The sequence below is a fragment of the Pagrus pagrus genome (genome assembly GCF_965226575.1).
Source record: "Pagrus pagrus genome assembly, chromosome: 17".
Taxonomy (NCBI): Eukaryota; Metazoa; Chordata; class Actinopteri; order Spariformes; family Sparidae; genus Pagrus; species Pagrus pagrus.
The window spans coordinates 28,274,893-28,289,184 of NC_140201.1; the positions used below are offsets into that span (position 1 = coordinate 28,274,893).

A 14,292-nucleotide genomic window follows, 5' to 3' on the forward strand; every position below is an offset into this window, starting at 1 on the left:
GAAATGTGGAGAAAAATCACCTCCAAGATGAGTCAAGTTATATTAGTTATATTTTATATATTATATTATATATTATTAGTTATATTTCACTGCCGTAATGTAGAGAAAAATCAGATTAAAACCATCCTCATGATTAACTCCATTTACAGTATGCTGACCTTTGGCCTCATGTAAAATAAATTCCTTCATATATGTGATCCTCATTTCTTTTGCATATTGTTCCTGGTGTCTTACTCTACTTCTGGTATCATTTTGGTGGCATTGTACTGTAGCAATGTAGAGAAAAATCACTTTAAAATCCCACCCTCATGATTATCTCCATTTACAGTATGCTGACCTTTGACCTTACGTCACATCAGTTCCTTCATACATGTGCTCCTCATTTCTTTTGCATATTGTTCCTGGGGTCTTACTCTACTTCTGGTATCATTTTGGTGACATTTTACTGTAGCAATATGGAGAAAGGGTCCCTAACAATATGCAAAAGAAAAGAAATGAGGAGCACATGTATGAAGGAATTGATGTGACGTAAGGTCAAAGTTCAGCATACTGTAAATGGAGTTAATCATGAGGGTGGTTTTAATCTGATTTTCCTCCATATTGCTACAGTAAAATGCCACCAAAATAATTCCAGAAGTAGAGTAGTATAGTTCCTAATCTTGAGGACTGGGCCGTCTGTGGGTGCTTTGGCACGGTCCCACGGCAGCACCCGCTGCTCATTGAACGATACGTGCTTTCACGTCGGGGGGGGGGGGGGGGGTAAGAGGATCACGGTATGGTCAGGGGGGCGTTTGTTCAAAAAAGGTTGAGAACCACTGCTATAGACTATTACTATGCGCTGGAGCCTCTCGGTGGCCTGCACGGTGAGGCTCCAGTGTGTATCCTGAATGTTTTTCACAAACAAAATAATTCCAATGTAAGGAGTAGTTTAAAAGCACTGTGAAGCAGCTAAATACACTTAATTTGGTGTATTCTGTTATGGATACTTACAATGTTATGTTGGTGTGGTTTGTTTGAGGGTATTGTTGTCCTTCCAAGCCAGGGCTGGTCGGGAAATTTCCAACCAGAGGAACTGCTACCTGAGGTAATGTTGATACAACTATATCACTACTGGTCAGTAACTCATGCAATATTGTGACAAGAAATCCAAACTATCCCTTTAACCGTTATGACTCTATATTTTCACTATATTAGTCATTGCATTGCAGGGCCGCTTCTTGGTTCAGCTTGCCTGGACAGCACAACTGAAATGACAATTAAAAAATTAATAACAGCCTAATTTTTGTTTTGCAGTTATTCATGTTGGAGGGGGAAATGATCAGCTTGTCTTGCACAACCTGATGGATTCTGCACTCTCTTGTAGAGCAGCTGTGAGAGCAGTTTTTCATGAAGTTTCTTTTCATGTGATTTCAGATGTTTTATTGGACTCAACCCCACCAGTGGCACCAAGACAGTAAAGCTTGTAAGCTAAGAAATTGGGAAGGTGCAGGAGAAGAAGAGAAACTCCATTAAACAACTCCAAAATATACTGTAAAGTGTTCTTAATTTCCATTTTAAATGTAAACCACCTCATAAAGGTCACTTTGGTTTACTAATTGGACATGTAAATGCCCATGTATAAATATGAAATTCCACTTGTAGATTCTTAGAAGTGTGTAATGAATGTGAATGTGTGTTGATGAATTTTGGATTTAAAGCAGTCTCATTCAAAACTCTTCACAATATGCATAATTTGCAAAGCTGCTAATGTAAAAAACAAAAATGAACTGTAAAAACATTCTACAACAACATATTGTATTGTGAAGTATTAACAGCTATGGTAATAGCTGTAATGTGAAAATAATACAACATAATGCTGTAAACTAGATTACAGTTAAGTGTTGTTTTCCTGTAAAACAACAATAAATTGCTGCAATTTATGCACAACAAAAACCTGTAATTATTTTTACAGTTATTAACAGCAATTTTACAAGACTTGATTGGCAACTTTTTTTGCCAGGTATTTACTGTAAATTCTACAGTCAATCTGTTACAGTGTGGGAAAACCTACATTGTCGCCACACCGCCTGATCCAGTGTAAATCCAGCCTCATGGTTATTGCTCCTGATGAGCAGGAGGTGCCCTGCAAGGTAGACTCTGCCACCAGTCTGACTTATGTTGTAAACAGCTTTGAGTGGTCAGTAAGATACAGTTAATGTAGCCCAATAATGCCTTCAGCCACCACTACAGATGTCCCCCTATGCCATAACTGTTCTTACTAAGCCCTTCTCCGCGATCCCTGCTATCTGCGTCCTCCTAGTTTCACCCAGAGGAAAAACAGGTGGATTACCAAGGTGACTGCCAACACCTGTGGTTCCCTCCGGGGGAAGAGGGCCATCCTAACACAGACATTTTTTGATTGTTGACAACTGACACATTATAAGACCTGTGCATATGTTTGATTCATGCATGAGGGCTATTGTGGGCTAATTCAACACAGAAAGCGTGTGTGTGTGTCTGTGTGTGTGTGTAAAATCTTTTCGAGAATAAACAACTGTAATTACAAGGATAAAGGTGTGACTCATTGGATGCTTAAGCGAAATAGACATGTGCATATCCTGTACTTTTGAACCATAAGGAGCAAAATACATCGAAAAGGAAAAGATTACTCTCACAATCTGGGTAATGGTAAGGTGTCCACTGACTTTTGGCCACATATTATGTATGTTAACATACCAGCCAAACTGTAATTTGTGTTAACATACAAGTGCCACATGATGGCAGTAACTTTTTCCACAATAAAACCATTTTTAGAAAGGATGGGATTCGGCAATGATAAACTAGGGGGCTCTCAATCTAAAATGGATACAGGAAGTGTTTAAAAATTGAACAGGGCAAAGAGGAGTGGATCAGAAAACAAGAAGGCTTAGTACTACAATATGACTGAATATACTTATCAAACTGAGGGAATTAAATATAAAGGCCCATATCAAATATAAGCCTGCTTCAAATCATTTCCCTGATTGCAATTTGAGGAAATCCGGTACAATACAGATGGTAGCTCTTAACAGACTTTGACTTACTGCTTTACAAAGGGAGCACCTCTTGTCTGCGCCCTTCTCCCCACATGCAGCACAGTAATCAGCATCTACAAACGCCATCTGACCTGTCAGGGCCTGGGTCAACACGGAGAACGCTGTTGGGTCATTGCCCTGGAAACAAGATGCAATGGTCTATAAGGTAAAATTTACAACAGTGATTCAAAAATAATGATTTCTCCGCAACCTACAGTATAACACCCGCTATCATCACCTGCTAATGACTGTTCTAACAATATTCCTCCTCACTGATTATTGAGGCCTTTTGCTAAAAGTTATATTTTATGTACGACTAAACTTCAATCCTCTGATATCTTCTTCACTTACAATCTCTACCGGTGCAATGCTCCTCACCAGCTGCTGAAGGAGTGTGGCCTCACAGTAAGGAAACTTCCTGATGCAGTCCCGGATGAACTTCTCCTGGTACTGTGGGAAGCCATCACTGTCTCTCCCCCTCAACAAGCTAGAACGCAGCACCATTAAAGCAGGTCAAGGACAACAGATAAATTAAATGGCACTTTTTATGACTGAATAATAATATTTTTATTCTCTCTCTTTTTTTTATTGGTTTTCCCAATAATACAATAATATTTGTTGTAAATATCTATGGCACAAAGAGGATGAACTTACTAATCAAAATAAACTGATCTATTAAGCATGGACTGAGGTGGAAGTCAAAGGTACATGTCAGTGTTCTAAAAATGATGGGATGTTAGATCCGTAGATCCGTGGACCACGATGAATTAACTGCTTAATCACACCAAAATTGTGACAAGAATTAGTTATTTCCTAACTGTTTTGTGGTGTTAATTCATTATGTCTGTATTGGGTTTTTTCTTGTGGTTGGTCAGTAAAACAAGCTGATACAGCTGATTGTGAGCTCTAGTATCCCTGGCAAACACACTAACCTCTTCAGCTGTTGCAGCTACAGTGTCCCATGGCACTAACTAGCCCAGCAGTAGGGCAGCCCTGTGGGCAACTGGGCTGTTCAACCTGCCTAGCCCAGAGACATGGGGAAGCAAAGAGCTGCTCCAGAGGATGACTGACCCTGAGAGGAGGAGCTGTAGACCCGGATGGATGCTGAAGAGGTCAGTGTGTTTTCTGGGTAAACTACAGCTCATAAATCACCATATCAGAAACAAGAAAATCAGATAACCATGCAACAATATAAGTTAACAGTTTGAGTCAAGCTTGGCGAATGCAACCAACAAAGGCACCCAATTGAAGGCAGAGTAGGGCAGGTCTTGCAAGAAACGCTTCCCTGCCTAGTAAATGCACAATCCAGATGACAACATCTGGCTTATTTCCTCAGAAAGTAAACCATTTTAAACTGCTATACAGCTATGTTTAAGCACAACAGGAAAACAGGTCTACTTTTTCATCTGTGATTATTTGGGTGCAATACAAAAGGTATGATTCTTAATAACTTTTTAATCGTTTTATTACACAGTATTTTAGTGGCTCATAAGATAAGAAGTGGGCCTTTGATAACAATCCACATATTAATCTATTCACTATAATGACTTGATGCCATCAGCTGTAAACGTTGTAACCAACTGTAAAATGAGTGGGACAAACCCATTCCAAGCCTTACCTCTTGACAAGTGCGTCCAACTTGTCATCTTTTTTCTGGAGGAAGGCCAGGCATTTCTGCAGCACACAGCTTATGTAGTGCATCTTCATGGCCAGAACCTCGTTCATGTCTTGTTGCTTCACGCACTGCTCACAGAGCATATCCATCACCTGGTAACACTTTTCCAGAGCTGCCACGTTGACCAGCACAGGGTTCTCCTTCACTAGCATGACTATCTGACAGATTGGAGACTTGGTTAGACAAACATTTCTGAGCAGACCTGTTCTGAGGGCAGATATACATATACATGTATCTTTGACTGAGACAGAGCATTAAGTCAAGTAAAGCTTATTTATATAGTGCCAGTTCACAAAAAGTTATCTCAAGCCACTTTTAAATTGGAGCAGGTCTAACCCATACTCCTTAATTAACCCCATGCTGATTAAATTCAAGGCAAGTTTCGTAGTCCACAAAACATTTCCGGAGCTTCACAGTAAAACAGCATTGCAATATTCTCCTAAACAACTGAAGTAGCTGGAGACTTGTTTTAAAACAAAAACAAATGAACTGAGAAAAAAACATCAAATGGCTCCAAACAGCTCGTTCAGCATGTTATGGCCCCTTGGGCATCTCATCCATGTTCTGCAGTAACCTTGTTTCTGTTCTCGCGTCTTGTAGGCCTGGTCCCGTGTGTTCGTGAATGGGGATGTGCCAGCGTGCAGGGCATCTCCCAACCGAGGACATAAAGTGGGGCTGGCCTTTGAAGTGTCAGCGAAAGCTTTGCTTTGTCTTTTGGTTTTGTTTGATGTTGAGATTGTTCTACAATCTATATGTTTTATTCGCGGAATAAAACCCGACGGGGGTGAAACTGCTGAAAAGTCTCTCTTGGCGTTTCTTTGTTACTTGAGCCGGTAACAAATGGGGGCTCGTCCAAACAGTTTGTCCGCTTTTACGCATGTACCTGTGTTGGCCCTACCTGCGCCTGGTAGTTGTTTATTTATTGGTTTATTCAGAATTTGTAATTTGTGTGTTTTCCCCCTCTGTTCTTTTCAAACAGCTGCAGGAAAAGTGTTTGTTGGAGCGGAAAGTGGTGCGCTTTTTCGTGCGCCGGAACGTCGGACAGTGAGGTTTGGTGAGTTCAGCGGTGTATTTGCTGGGGCCTTCTACCTTTCCTTTTAGGCTTACTTAATCGCGTGTTTTTGGACGTGGGGTTTATTATTTTTGAGCAGTTCCGGGTGGTTAGAGCAGTTGTCTCGGGTGCACCCCGAGGCACTGGTGGAATCGTCAGTTTCTGGTTGTTTTGCCATGCCTGCCGGCTTGGTGCTTAATTCATCCCACCACCGGACTGTTTGAAGCTTCGTGTTTAGTTAATTACCTGGGTTATTTTGTTTTGCCTAAGGGAAATGGTAGTTTGGTCGTGGCTTGTATTATCGCTGGACTTCCCGTTGTGGTTTTGTTTTCAGCATTTGGTGTTGAGTTAGTAATATGCGCACCGCAGTTGCTTAGATAATGGCAGCGCTTGTTGAGAAGTTCGTGGAGGAACCGTCTAAGGTTGTGTTTAATGTATTGTCCATGGTCCAGTTAATACAATTGGCTGATCATTACAAAATTGAAGTCCCGTCTATACGTCTTAAAAGTGATGTTAAAAAAACGGTGAAGTCGGCTCTATGTGCTATGCGTGTGATTAATGCGTCAGATTACGCATCAGATGAGGAGGGGGAAGAAGAGCCTCCCGCTGCGGGAAGCTCAACTTTTGCCGAGCAGAAGGAGTTGCTTTATTTACAGTTGGAGAATAGCAAACTTCTACATAAGATGCACCTAGATGAACTTCGGTTTACTGAGGAAAATGACCGCGCTCGCAGAGCGTTGGAGCAGCAGAAGCTCGAAATTGAAGCTCAATGGTTAGAGCTTATTCGACAGGGAAAATTGCCTACACCTGCGGGAGGAGATGCTACCAGAGATATTGCCACTAGTCTGCGGTTGATTCCTCCGTTCAATGATAAGGACGTAGATACTTTTTTTCTCTTGTTTGAGAGAGTGGCTGAAGCGCAAGGGTGGCCTGGTTCACGCCGTGCGCTCCTGCTTCAGTGCGTTCTGATGGGGAAAGCGCAGCGGGCTTTCTCTGCTCTGAGTTTGGAAGACTCTCATAATTATGAAACTGTAAAAGCGTCGGTCTTGCGTGCTTATGAGTTGGTTCCGGAGGCTTATTGTCAGCGTTTTAGGAACATGAGGAAATGTTCAGATCAGACCAATGTGGAATTTGCCAGAGATTTGCGCTTGCAGTGCCAATGGTGGTGCGTTGCTGCTAATGTAAGCGCTTATGACGCTTTAATGGATTTAATTGTCCTCATACAATTGAAGAGCATGTTACCAGAGCGGGTTGCGACTTATGTTGCGGAGAAACAGGCTAAGAATGAGGCCGAGGCTGCTGTTTTGGTAGATGAGTACGAGTTAACTCACAGAGCTCACATGCGCTCGTTTGTTGGACAGAAGATGTTGGGTTTTTTGGTAAAGATAAAAGTCTGAACGTTCATGCGCCACTGCCTTTTGCAGCAGATCGTTCAGTTGTTAAATCTGACGCGGATATTTGCCATTACTGTCATGCGAAGGGTCATTGGAAAGGGAACTGTCCGGTGCTGAAATCAAAGTCCAAAACCCGTTTTTCTTATGTGAAGCCTGACATGTTGGCAGCGTCCCCCGTTAAGTTGAATGTAAATTCACGTGCTATGGGGCCGAATTTCAATTACACTCCATTCATTTCAGATGGTTTTGTTTCCTTGGTGGGCAGTGACGAAAAAATTCCTGTAAAAATCCTGCATGACACAGGAGCATCAGAGTCTTTCATTTTGGACTCTGTTTTGCAATTTTCGTCCTCAAGTTCTGGCAGGTCTCTTTTGGTTCTGGGAATTGATCTCACTACTTTTGAAGTACCTTTACACAAGGTCATGCTGTACTCACAGTTAGTTGAGGGGGAGGTTGAGTTGGGAGTACGCCCTGCCCTCCCTGTGGACTCTGTCTCAGTGATACTTGGGAATAACTATGCAGGTGATCGTGTTTGACAGAACAGCCCTGTGCCAGTAGTGTTGTCTTCTCCTCAGCTGGAAGGGGAAACTGATGATTGTTCAAAGCAGTTCCCTGATGTATTGGCAGCTTGTGCTGTGACCTGCTCGGCTACTCGTGCAGCGGCAGAACCCAAGCAGGTCAAAGTGGCTGCAGAGAGAACTAGGTTTGCCTTACCAGATTTTCCATTGAATCTGTCCTATGAAGACCTGGTTAAGGAGCAGCGTGCAGAACAGTCCCTGTGTTTGTTGTTTGACCAAGCTGTCCCAGCTGACACTTTTGAGAGCGTGGCTCATGGGTACTCTGTTCAAAATGGGCTGCTTGTGAGAAAATGGACCCCCTCCTCTGACACTTCAGTGGGGGAGCCATGGTTACAGGTTGTTGTACCGGCTACTGCTAAACATGCGGTGATGAAGACCGCTCATGACATGTTGGGGCATTCTGGGGTGAGAAAGACATATGACCGCATTATGCGTCATTTCTATTGGCCGAGGTTAAGGAAAGATGTTGCGGCTTACATAAGAACTTGTCACATCTGCCAGATGACTGGTAAGCCTAATCAGATCATCAAGCCGGCGCCTTTGCAGCCGATACCGGTGGAGGCTGGTCCTTTTGATCATTTACAGTTGGACTGTGTTGGGCAGTTGCCTACTTCTACAAGTGGCTCTAGGTATTTGTTGACCATCATGTGCAAGGTGACACGTTACCCTGTCGCCTATCCACTACGTTCTATTACCACCAGGTCCATTGTGAAGGCTCTTTCCCAGTTCATCTCCATCTTTGGTATACCAAAGGTCGTCCAGACTGACCGCGGTTCCAATTTTATGTCTCGTGTCTTTTCTCAGGGTTTGAATCAACTCCGTATTAAGCATCACAAAGCCTCTGCTTACCATCCTCAGAGCCAAGGTGCCCTTGAGCGTTTCCACCAGACGTTAAAATCTCTCCTTCGTGCTTACTGCATGGAGTTGGGATGGAGCTGGGAGGAAGGGTTACCTTGGTTGCTCCTTGCTTCAAGGGAGGTGGTACAAGAAAGTACAGGGTTCAGCCCAAACGAACTTGTCTTTGGCCATTCGGTGCGTGGTCCTTTGGCTGTACTGAAGGATGGTGCAGGCCTTCAGGAGCCACCAAAACCTCTGTGTGATTATGTTAATGGTTTTAAAAGACGTCTATATGAGGCAGTTCGTTTGGCGCGTGTAAATTTGACTGTCACTCAGGCTAAGATGAAGCAGCGCTACGATCAGGAAGCTCAGGCCCGTGTGTTTGCAGTGGGTGATAAGGTGCTGGCTCTTTTGCCAGTGACCTCCTCACCATTTCATGCAAGGTTTGCTGGTCCGTACACGGTGATCAGGAAGGTGTCAGATGTTAATTATATGATTGCCACTCCTGACAGGAGAAAAAGCTTGCAGTTGTGTCACGTGAACCTGCTTAAGCCGTATTACAAATGTTCTGATACACCTGCAGGGGGTGCGGTTGCACAACCTGTGGCCTTAAGTGTTAATGTAATATCTCCTGTCTCTCCTTTTGGTCCTTCGGTGGCAGCGCAGGAACAAGAGGAGATTAGGGCTCCTGACGACGGTGTTTTGCGTGCATGTCTTAATAACTCTGAAACCTCAAAGCAACTTCCACAGTTGTTGCAGCACTTGCCTGAGGACAAGCGTGCTGAGTTAATTAATTTGATTCAGGAGTTTCCAATGCTCTTTTCAGACACTCCAACTCAGACCCATTTGTTGCACCATGACATAGACGTTAGTGATGTTTCCCCAATCAGACAGCGTTTTTATCAAGTTTCTCAAGAAAAACGTAAACACGTTGACACAGAGGTGCAGTACCTCCTTAACAATGGACTGGCTGAGCCTTCTTCGTCAGCCTGGGCTTTACCTTGTCTTCTTGTTAACAAGCCAGATGGTACGTTCCGTTTCTGCACTGACTATCGAAAACTCAATGCTGTCACAAAGCCTGACAGTTTTCCACTTCCGAGGATTGAAGACTGTGTAGACCAGGTGGGGGCTGCTAGGTTTGTTAGCAAGTTTGACCTCCTCAAGGGTTACTGGCAAGTGCCCTTGACTGACTGGGCAAGAGAGGTTTCTTCATTTATTACATCACAGGGGTTGTTCTCCTATAAAGTCATGAGTTTTGGTTTGAGAAATGCACCGGCCACATGAACACTGTTGTTGCTGGTCTGGAGGGCTGTGAGGTGTATTTAGACGACGTGGTGGTCCATAGCAGCAGCTGGGGGGCGCACTTAGACGGCATTAGAGCTCTTTTCCATCGCCTTTCTGACGCCCAGTTGACCATCAACCTCGCAAAGTTGAGTCGAGTTTGCGAGGCTAAAACTTTGGCTATTGACCGGTACCCCTCACCCACGAGTAAAAAGGAGCTGATGCGCTTTTTGGGCATGGTAGGGTTTTACCGCAGTTTTTTGTTCTACAATCTATATGTTTTATTCGCGGAATAAAACCCGATGGGGGTGAAACTGCTGAAAAGTCTCTCTTGGCGTTTCTTTGTTACTTGAGCCGGTAACACAGCATTTCTGGAAGCCCCAAGATCCTGAATTGATTTGAATAGACATTTACACCCTCAACGTGTAGTCGAGCTTGTGCACCCACTACAGACCAACTTTAAGTGTTTAAAGCCTGAGTTTAGTTCCTCTTGAATCGCCACCTGTGACTCCTCATGCCTGCCACCTTGGTCCCTCACAAACCCTTAGAACTACACAACATTTTTAGCCTCACAAAACAAAACAATCTCAAACTCTTTGAAAATCCTCTTGGATTAAGTAGTTAGTTAAAATGCATCGTCAAAGCTGAAAACACGTTTTTCTGACTTTATAGAGATTTGTGGTTCTCACAGGATAGTGATGCAACAAACATAATGATCTCAAAGATTATGATGCATTGCTGTTGATTAAACTGGCCAACATTAGCTATATAAAATGAGCTCAACCTTTAACATCTCCAGCAGAAATATTAATCCACAAAATTTAAATATAAAAACACAGGGAACATTTTTACTGCAACTTAACATGGTCAAAATATGTGAAAACAGAATTGTCCCCATTTTTCATTTATTAGATAATGACACTGAATATTTTAATGATATATTGTCTACCGAACTGGAAATGTCCCCGGATTTTATTTCAGAAATCTGGTCACCTTATAATAGCTACTTAAGCAGCACTGCTGAAACATGTTAGCAGCAAACAGCGCAAAACAGTAAGTTGAATAGAGTTGGCCCATACTACTGTATTTTAAAATCGGTCATAATGGTACAAAATCACATGCTCATGAGCCTGTGAGTAAGTGGGCACGCTTTAGCTCAGAAGCAGCCCTCACCTTGACCGGATTCAGGTTGGTGGTCATGATGATCTTGTGCAGGGGTCCTGCGAGCGTGGGGGGCAGCTTGGGCTCCCTCTCCAGTCCCCGTGGTCTGGTGTAGTACTCCAGCTTCGCCCGTGAGAAGAAGTTGTTGATCACTGTAACACAGTCATGCTGGCCTGAAAGGAGAATGTACGGGTTAAGATGTAGCGCCTGCACTAATTAACTAGCAGTCTTTGCCTGTCTCACCTACAAAAGCTGCCATCTGAGCAGCAGTGCGACCCACAGAATTCACCATGTCTGTCTCTGCTCCTGCATCAAGCATCATAGAGGTGATGTCTGTCTTTCCTGCAGGACGAGGAAACACTGGTTTGATATTCAGAGACACAACACTACAATGCACCAACAATGTCTAACAATATCTAACAATATCTAACCTACTATGATTTAATAGATTAATTCATAAAAAAATTCAATAGATCCTTACAAAAGATGCAGCAAAACTGAGTGACACACATAGTTTTACCTGACAAGCCAGCAAACATGAGAGCAGTGTATCCATATTCATGTTGGTTGCAATTAACATCGGCCCCGTGCTGCAGCAGCAGATGACACATGTCTGCCTTGCCCTTATAGGCTGCATGCATCAGTGGAGTCATACCATTCTTAAGAGATAAAGTAGAGGTGGGGTGGGGGGTGGGGGGGGACATTTGGAGTTAGTTAGCCCCACCTAACTGTTTACATTGATGCTACATGAAGTGATACCATAAGATGTGCATTACATCCAGGACGTTGCATTATGCTGTGACGCTCAAAAAAATGTTTTCTTTACAGGTGCTTCTTTCACAGTGTAAGCTTATGGAAAAAACATTTTTTTGGGCCCCACTGCATCACCTGAGGTTGTAATTACACAGTCTGGCGCTCTTCCTGGGGGCTTGCTTTATCTGCTTTATGTATTTAAACTGAACTTTTTTCACATGTGCAAAGTGATCCCACCTGCTGCCAAGTGTCTAATCTGCTGGATATATAACCAAAGAAGAATAGTAAGAAGTTGTTTTTCCAACTTTAAACAAAAAATTCAATTAATTCAAGATGGACCCACGTGGTGTCCTTGGAACAGTATTTGTGTTTCTAGTTCGGTGGATTCCAGCTGAATAATCCTTAAAACTTTTTTCCTATTGCTCCTAAAATCAAAGATTTACACCGCCCCTTTTCATCGCCAACACGGAGAGAACCTATATGAGGATATATGCGCATATATGAAACCTATATGCAGCTTATCTGTGCATATATGCCGCATATATACAGAGGTGGACAGAGTACACAACTTCACTACTTGAGTAAAAGTACAGATACTCCTTGTCAAATATTACTCCAATACAAGTAAAAGTAGTTTAGTCAAAATATTACTTAAGTAAAAGTACTAAAGTATTTGCTTAAAAAATTACTTAAGTAAAAGTATTTAAAAAATATCTCAGGAAATACAGGAAAGTAGCTTAATGTCATTATACAATACACTGATGTGATTCTGCTACAGATGTGTTTATAGCTCAAAAATAAACAAATAAAGGCAAGAAGCCTCAGAACACAGACTCAGCTGCATTTATCAACAAATGAAATATATACTATACTCACTCTATGCTACTCTCTCTCTCACACACACACCCACTCTCTCTCTCTCTCACACACACACACACCCACTCTCTCTCTCACACACACACACACACACACACACACACTCTCTCTCTCACACACACACACACACACACTCTCTCTCTCTCTCTCTCTCACACACACACACACACACACACACACACACACACACCCACTCTCTCTCTCTCTCTCTCACACACACACACACACACACTCACTCTCTCTCACACACACACACACACACACACACACACACACACACACACACACACGTACATACACACACACCTAAACCCTACTTTGGACTCTTTGATATGAATTGTATAAAAAAACATGAGCAGAAAATCAACTTAATCATTCAACTGCACTGCGACTGTTGGCATATTTTTAAACCGTTTAAAAATGGCAACTATGATACTACAAACACATACAATTACGTTTAAAATGTTCATCTGCAATTTAACCAACATTAAGCTAGCTAACGTTAGTAACAACTTCACATACCGCGACGTGCTTTTTCAGGTTGGAAGACGAGTTTTTGTCGGCCGTGATATAATTTGTTCGGGGTAAGCACAACAAACATGTAAACTGAAACGAATCAAACATGGGGTTTAGAGATAAGGCCACGGGTGCTCGGTGGGAGTTTCCCCCGTTTTTCTCCAGTTTCTTCCTCCATTTCTTCGTATGGCATGACATAGTACAGGTACGGCAATACGACTAAGACAAACCATACGCAAATCAGCAGAAACAGTTTATTTTCTCTGAATTTTGCACAAAAAAAAAAATCATCAGCTGACGTAAGCTCAAAAGTAGCGAGTAACGAGAGCATCAATAGAAATGTAGTGGAGTAAAAAGTACAATATTTGTCCTTCAAATGTAGTGGAGTGAAAGTAAAAGTATCCCCAAAAAATAATACTTAAGTAAAGTACAGATACTCAAAAACTGTACTTAAGTACAGTACTCAAGTAAATTTACTTTGTTACTGTCCACCACTGCATATATACAGCATATATGCACATATATGAAACCTATATGCGGCTTATATGTGCATATATGAATCCTATGTGCAGCTTATCTGCGCATATATGAAACCTATATGCATCTTATCTGTGCATATATGCCGCATATATACAGCATATATGATAATATATATGCCGCATATATATAGCATATATGCGTATATATACCACAGATATGCCGCATGTAGGCCGCATATAGGCCAAATTCAGGTGCATATATGTGCATATACAGGGCATATAGGTCTCCTATATCGCTTCTTTATATCCACATTTAAGCCCTATATGTACATTACATCACATTTGATCCTAAATACATGTTGACATGTGACAACGGCATGTTATGTGGAAACCAGTCATTATTAACTATGGCAAGTGAGGGGAGACAGAAAGCTATGATGTCAACACAAATATCTAATACTATTTGCTATATTTTATTCCTGAAACATTAACAAGGTCATCAATTCTTTCTTGTATGAAGATTGTGGAAGAGAAGGAAATCTATAACAAAATGGTTTGATGATGTTTATTTCGTCAATTAAGCCTTTTTTCCAAGTTTAAGTCACTGCCAGATTCACATCATTACAGCTCATACACAT

At 42.2% G+C, this 14,292-nt stretch overlaps 1 protein-coding gene across 2 annotated transcripts in view; it reads right to left on the reverse strand.

The window, feature by feature from the left end:
- The window catches only part of LOC311272472 (ankyrin repeat and MYND domain-containing protein 2-like), a 72,787-nt gene that overhangs the window by 13,254 nt on the left and 45,241 nt on the right, over nucleotides 1-14,292 (reverse strand). Inside the window, exons 4-9 of one of the 2 annotated variants that reach the window (XM_084378908.1) lie at nucleotides 11,551-11,689; nucleotides 11,274-11,372; nucleotides 11,043-11,203; nucleotides 4,672-4,886; nucleotides 3,432-3,540; nucleotides 3,063-3,191 (exon numbers count right to left, since the gene is read on the reverse strand). In XM_084378908.1, the coding sequence (XP_084235034.1) occupies nucleotides 3,063-3,191; nucleotides 3,432-3,540; nucleotides 4,672-4,886; nucleotides 11,043-11,203; nucleotides 11,274-11,372; nucleotides 11,551-11,689 (852 nt within the window). Of the gene's footprint in view, nucleotides 1-3,062; nucleotides 3,192-3,404; nucleotides 3,541-4,671; nucleotides 4,887-11,042; nucleotides 11,204-11,273; nucleotides 11,373-11,550; nucleotides 11,690-14,292 lie in introns of both variants that reach the window. The other variant, XM_084378907.1, reaches the window with a different exon arrangement.